Source organism: Selaginella moellendorffii, unplaced genomic scaffold (assembly GCF_000143415.4).
Source record: "Selaginella moellendorffii unplaced genomic scaffold, v1.0 SELMOscaffold_429, whole genome shotgun sequence".
NCBI classification, from domain to species: Eukaryota; Viridiplantae; Streptophyta; class Lycopodiopsida; order Selaginellales; family Selaginellaceae; genus Selaginella; species Selaginella moellendorffii.
In genome coordinates this window covers 1,483-6,722 of record NW_003314684.1, presented here as the reverse complement: position 1 = coordinate 6,722, position 5,240 = coordinate 1,483, and the positions used below count along the sequence as shown (strand labels likewise).

The 5,240-nt window shown below is 47.5% G+C and overlaps 4 protein-coding genes across 4 annotated transcripts in view; 2 read left to right on the top strand and 2 right to left on the bottom strand.

Moving 5' to 3' along the window:
* Nucleotides 1-1,034: 1,034 nt before the first annotated feature.
* On the bottom strand, nucleotides 1,035-2,885 carry LOC9641227 (pyridoxal reductase, chloroplastic). The gene is made up of 5 exons (XM_024668116.1): nucleotides 2,383-2,885; nucleotides 1,880-2,046; nucleotides 1,645-1,824; nucleotides 1,430-1,570; nucleotides 1,035-1,136 (listed from the first exon to the last, which is right to left on the bottom strand). Exons 1-5 carry the CDS (start codon nucleotides 2,882-2,884, stop codon nucleotides 1,035-1,037), a joined length of 1,092 nt encoding a protein of 363 aa, XP_024523884.1. The 5' UTR covers nucleotide 2,885.
* Nucleotides 2,886-3,534: 649 nt separating this feature from the next.
* Nucleotides 3,535-4,352, top strand: LOC9641228 (amino acid transporter AVT1G). Its single transcript, XM_024668115.1, has 2 exons — nucleotides 3,535-3,655; nucleotides 3,721-4,352. The coding sequence occupies exons 1-2, from the start codon at nucleotides 3,535-3,537 to the stop codon at nucleotides 4,350-4,352; spliced, it is 753 nt and encodes a 250-aa protein (XP_024523883.1).
* Nucleotides 4,353-4,408: 56 nt separating this feature from the next.
* On the top strand, nucleotides 4,409-4,906 carry LOC112343988 (amino acid transporter AVT1H-like). The gene has a single exon (XM_024668114.1). It carries the CDS (start codon nucleotides 4,409-4,411, stop codon nucleotides 4,904-4,906), a length of 498 nt encoding a protein of 165 aa, XP_024523882.1.
* A 76-nt stretch (nucleotides 4,907-4,982) lies between these two features.
* LOC112343987 (non-functional NADPH-dependent codeinone reductase 2-like) overlaps nucleotides 4,983-5,240 on the bottom strand; it is a 595-nt gene continuing 337 nt past the window's right edge. Inside the window, exon 2 of the mRNA XM_024668113.1 lies at nucleotides 4,983-5,186. Within this exon, the coding sequence (XP_024523881.1) occupies nucleotides 4,983-5,186 (204 nt within the window). The remainder of the gene's footprint in view (nucleotides 5,187-5,240) is intronic.

Genomic DNA, 5,240 nt, shown 5'->3' with positions numbered 1-5,240 from the left:
AAACTGCTGCGAGATTTTTTAAGGGTTCATGGCAGGAATTGGAGGACACTGCGAATGCTGGAGCTGGAAGCATGTGATACAAGCAGAGCGGCATTGGACATGTAAGTATTGTCATGAGATTCACACTGGGGGAGCGGAGCGAGTGCGAGCACATCTTGCTGGAGTTTGGGCAAGAGGTGTGAAAACGTGCAAGGCAATGAGGGAGATCCCTTATGAAGTTCTGAAGAAACCCTAAAGAAACCCTAAAGAAACTTTTGTCTCTTTTCGCAAATAGTGCAAACGCGTTGGGAGTTTAGAACGGCGTTTTTTAACGCGTTTAAAACATTACGTTTTTTTAGTTTCATACGGTTTCCGGCAACTATGCTCCCAATCCTCGTTGCATTTCCGAGCAGAGCACGTCGATCTGCCAAATGCACCTGCACAGGCGGATGCCGGCAGATTTGTTCCCCGCGTAAGTCTGGAAGGCGTCGAGCCTGTTCTCGCTGATCATCAAGCACAACTATGGCGACACAGAGAAAGCCATGCAAACGGAGAAACAAACACAACCTCGTTGTAATAGGCTGGGACTTTCAGCCGCTTAGGATTGTTATCCAGTGCCGTTCCCAGGACTTCTTCTGGAGCAGTCCAAAAATGAACGTGTTAAGAGTTTTTTCTAGTGTCTAAATCAAAGGAACTCACTCAAAGGTGTTGGATAAGGAACAAATGTAGGTTGCGGCTTTTGGTAGAAGGTTTTTGGTCCCTCGCCAGGCTCGATGCCGCTGTTGCTGCAATTGGCCAGAATATCTTGGTCATCCTGGAACATCTCAAGTTAGAATCTCAGGGACAACGATAGGGGGGTTGAGACTCTTTTACCAGATGATATTCTGAGTTGAGTACTTTTTCCATAAATGCGACTCGTTTCTTCACGAACTCAATAATTCTCCTGTTGAAGAACGTTTTGGCATGGGTTAAATGATTGTCATTTTCCAGCACATGGCCATTAACCATGGTATCCTGAGCTTTTGAACTCGAGAATGAACCAACCGGTGGCAGCTTCAGTTCTTCAGGTACGGCTGACTGTAGCCTTCTAAATCATTCCATGGTTCTTTGAATGGTCCACCAGGAAAGTATGATCTGAAATCAACTACTGAGGTGCTCTGCAATGAGGACACACACACACACAGACAGACACACACACAGAGAGAGAGAGAGAGAGAGAGAGAGAGAGAGAGAGAGAGAGAGAGAGTTCTTGCTCTCCTTATGGTCACGTGCCCTAAAAGACATTTGCCATTTTTTTATGGTTCCAAAAGTCATAATTTTACATTGTCTAATCTTAACCGTTAAATTTTAGGATATGCCCAGAATAAATCTCCCCAAATCTCTCCATCCCATAGCTCAAACAATGACTTGTAAGGACTGGTAGTGAAATTACACAAAGCATCCCACATACCAAGCCTTTCCTGTGCGATGGTCTCAATTCGTTTATGGTCCTCGTCTGCCAAGCTGAAATCGAAGCTGTTAATGAAGCTGAAATCGAAGCTGTTAATGTTTTCCAGCAGTGTCTGGGAGTTGTAGCTCTTGACAACGGGAGCTACATGGATTTCCGTGAGCCATCGTATGATCGCCTGTACGCATGGATGAATGAAACTTAAGAAAAATATGTACCTGAGCAGGAGATTTGTGGTGCTTTAGAGCGATTTCCTGGATAACAGGATGCTCTAGTACGGATTTGCTTCCCCAAGGCTTGCCAAGACCACCTAGAGGTGACCAAGCAATCACCTGGACACAATTTCTCTTGCACAAGTCTGTCAACTGCCCTTGCTGCCACAATGGATGTAACTCAACCTTGAAGAGTGACAACACAACTTGGTAGAAGTTTTCTTGAAGATCATGGTGTTACCTGATCCACTGCAGGAGTGATCTTTGCAAGTTGAAGCAAGTCGTGCAGCTTTTTCGTGCTAAAGTTACTCACACCGATTGCCTTGGCCAGCCCCTTTCGAAAGCATTCTTCCATGGCTTCCCACGTAGCCGGGATGTCCACAGGTAAGAAATCTTGCTTTGCTCTCTCTGGAAAATTCTCCAAAGTTCGTGGTCTCTCGCAGTTTAACTACCTGGATCTGTCGACACTACCTACATACATACGTACACACTACAAGTACCTTGTACATAGTTTTCTCCTCCAATGCTTGTCTTGTTTGCGCTATAAGCTCTTATAACTTTCCTGTGTTGCTACAAAAGCTTCGAGCACTGATAGATTCGTTGGAGCCTTCCTGTGTTCTTTCCATCGGTACAAACGCTCCGAGCATTGATAGATTCGTTCAAGAGATCTATATCACTTGTGAGGATCCGAAAGAGAAGGAATCGAATGCCGCACACTCACCTTGTTCCGTCCCAGCTTCTTTTTCTTCCTCGCCATCTCCTTTCTAGTGTGCTCGTCCAGGCCGCTTCCCTCGAACTCAAACCAGGTATAGTCCTTGAAAGCTCGGCTCATGAGCATCTTCCTCTTGTTGTCGATCTTTCGCTTGCGGCCGGAGAGATCAAACGCCTCCGGGAGCTTCCCCGCAAGCTTTGGAGATCGAGCGAGCTTTCGCTCCTCTCCTCCCTCTTTGGATGCAGCATTGCTGGCGGTACTCGCCCTCCTCAGCCTGGCCCTGTAAGCGCGCTCGTCCTCGTCGAAACCCGAGAAGACTGGCGCGTGGGTGAAGTCGCGGGCCTCCTTGAATCGATGGAGCGCCATGCTGCGGAAGCAATTGTCGCTGATGTAGTCCTCCTCCTGGAACCCCCGATCGCTGAAGTCCCTGCGCGTGAATCCCTTGTCAGCGAACCATCGCCGAGGCAAGTGGAGCGATCGGAGCTGCCTCAACAAGCCGCCCACAGCCGCCTTACCTCCACCTCCTCGCAGCATTCTCTCATAAAAGGCTACATTGGAGCAGCAAAAACATTTATATAGGAATCGATAGCCCTAAATTCTAGGAATATGCTCAGGTATGCAGCACTTTGGAAAGGGCCTGGTTCCCTCCAACACCTTGACGAAAGTGTGGACGTCGCCCCACAGGCCCAGCCCACATTGCATGACCAGCATCCACAGGATAATCCCCAGGCAAACGCTCAAATCCACCGCCCAGCCCAGCCTCGACAGGGATTTGGAGCCTCCCTGCCACAAGAGACGAAGAGCGGCTTGATCCCATGAATTTGTTGCGGACATGGGAGAATGAAAAGTGATGAGAGACTATCTTCTTCACTTACCGTGTTCCATCCAAACGCATCTAGGACGAAAGACTCACGTGGTCCCCGTATCTTGGTGTCCATACCTCCTCTGAAGGTATAAACACTTGGGAGAGGGTCTCGTGACTCGGTGGGAGCAGGGCCTCTCGAGTCTTCTCTTTAGAAGTTTCTACATGACTTAAATGGAGCTCGAGGGGATGGAGCTTTGATAGGACTTTCACTGACCTTTCAGCGAGAATCAAGGGATAAACTCTTTAAGGTTTCTCGTTTGACCATGACTTTGGCATTTTTTTATAAGGGCCTTCGTCTGAGCGGGATGTCGAGATAGATATGGAGCACCAAGCTCTTGAGGTGGAGGGGCAGAGCCTCGATCAAAATGATCAATCACAAAACAAGCTACAAAGGAGCTCATTCCTACATGCAACATTCAACAGTGTCAGTGCCATACTTGGTGAGTGATAAATCGTGATTGACGGCTTTGAGAAGCTTCAAGCAAGCTGCCTTTATTCTTTGCAGGGATTTCTTTCCTCACCACACCCTACGCTCTCGAGCAAGGTGGCTGGCTGGGTTTGAGCATCCTGTTCGCGTTTTCAGTGATATGCTGCTATACTGCCTATGTTCTTGGTCGCTGCCTCACCCCAAATGGATCATACAACACAATTGCCGAGACTGCCTTCGGTTCCAGAGCTCGCCTTCCCTTCACCTTGCTGGTTCAATTCGAGATGATAGCAGTGTTGGTGGGCTACACGATTTCCATGGGTGACAATCTTGCCAGGCTATTCCCTCATGCTACTCTTCGGATCTCAGCTCTTGAGATTGGCCCTTCCAAGGTGCTGCTTTTCATAGCGTTCCTCGTTGTTCTTCCAACAGTCTGGCTGAGAAACTTGGCATGGATATCGTATCTATCTCTATTTGGTATTGTTACGTACATGATCATCACGGTTACGATGATTTATGCCGGAGCTGGATTAGGTATCGGGTTTCACCACTCCGTTCCACACTTGAGACCGGAAAACTTGCTCAACATCGCGGGAATCTATGCCTACTGTTTTGCGGCTCACTGTGCTCTTCCTAGTGTTTATACGTCGCTCAAGAATCCCTCCAACTATGCAAAGGTTTTATTTTTATCGACTGACATGGAGATGTAAAACTAAACTTCGTACTGGACTTCTAGGTGTTGGTTCTCAGTTTTATGATCGCCACGATGATATACATTGGATTCGCGTTTCTAGGAGGAACCATGTTTGGGGACTATACACTTCCGCAAGTATCTCTAAATATTCCCACACACTTGGTTGCTGCCAAGCTTGTGCTATGGATGGTTGTTCTCCTTCCATTCAGCAAGTATTCGCTATGCCTTGCTCCCATAGCTCTCGATATTGAGAGCAAATTCCCGTGGCCCAATACTTCGAGATCCTTTGTGGCATCCAGCCTGCTTCTCAGGACCGGTCTCCTGATCTTCGTTTTTTTGTTGGCTATGGTTTTTCCATACTTCGAAACCATGGTGGCATTTATAGGCTCTGCCTCAGGCATGCTCGTAGCGGTGACCCTTCCTTCGTTATTTTACTTGAGAATATACAGAAACGTGATGCCAAAGTGGGAGGCCGGAGTCAACTATGCCATCTTGGCTGTGGGAACTGCAGTGGGCATGGCTGGAACCATCGCGTCCATCATCAATTTTGTGCACCGCATAAGATCATGATCACCATCCAGGTAACTCTTCATTTGAAGAATCTTCAAATAAAAAGATGACAGCGTTATATAGCTTATGATGGCATTCAAATCTCTCCATCCCATAGCTCAAACGGTGACTTGTAAGGACTGGTAGTGAAAATCCTTTCCTGTGCGATGCTCTCGAATCGTTTATGGTCACCGCCTGCCAAGCTGAAATCGAAGCTATTAATGTTTTCCAGCAGTCTCTGGGAGTTGTAGCTCTTGACAACGGGAGCTACATGGATTTCCGTGAGCCATCGTATGATCACCTGTACGCATGGATGAATGAAACTTAACGGGAATCAAGAAAACCATGTACCTGA

Bases quoted from the DNA above. Each gene is read 5' to 3' on its own strand.
- LOC9641227 (XM_024668116.1), bottom strand. From the start codon at position 2,884: ATGCTGCGAGGAGGTGGAGGTAAGGCGGCTGTGGGCGGCTTGTTGAGG. The intron at 1,571-1,644 runs GTACATATTTTT...AAATCCATGTAG, and splicing joins ACCACAAATCTCCTGCTCAG to CTCCCGTTGTCAAGAGCTAC. The intron at 1,137-1,429 runs GTATGTGGGATG...TCCTCATTGCAG, and splicing joins CATCGCACAGGAAAGGCTTG to AGCACCTCAGTAGTTGATTT.
- LOC9641228 (XM_024668115.1), top strand. From the start codon at position 3,535: ATGGAGCACCAAGCTCTTGAGGTGGAGGGGCAGAGCCTCGATCAAAAT. The intron at 3,656-3,720 runs GTGAGTGATAAA...TATTCTTTGCAG, and splicing joins CAGTGTCAGTGCCATACTTG to GGATTTCTTTCCTCACCACA.
- LOC112343988 (XM_024668114.1), top strand. From the start codon at position 4,409: ATGATATACATTGGATTCGCGTTTCTAGGAGGAACCATGTTTGGGGAC.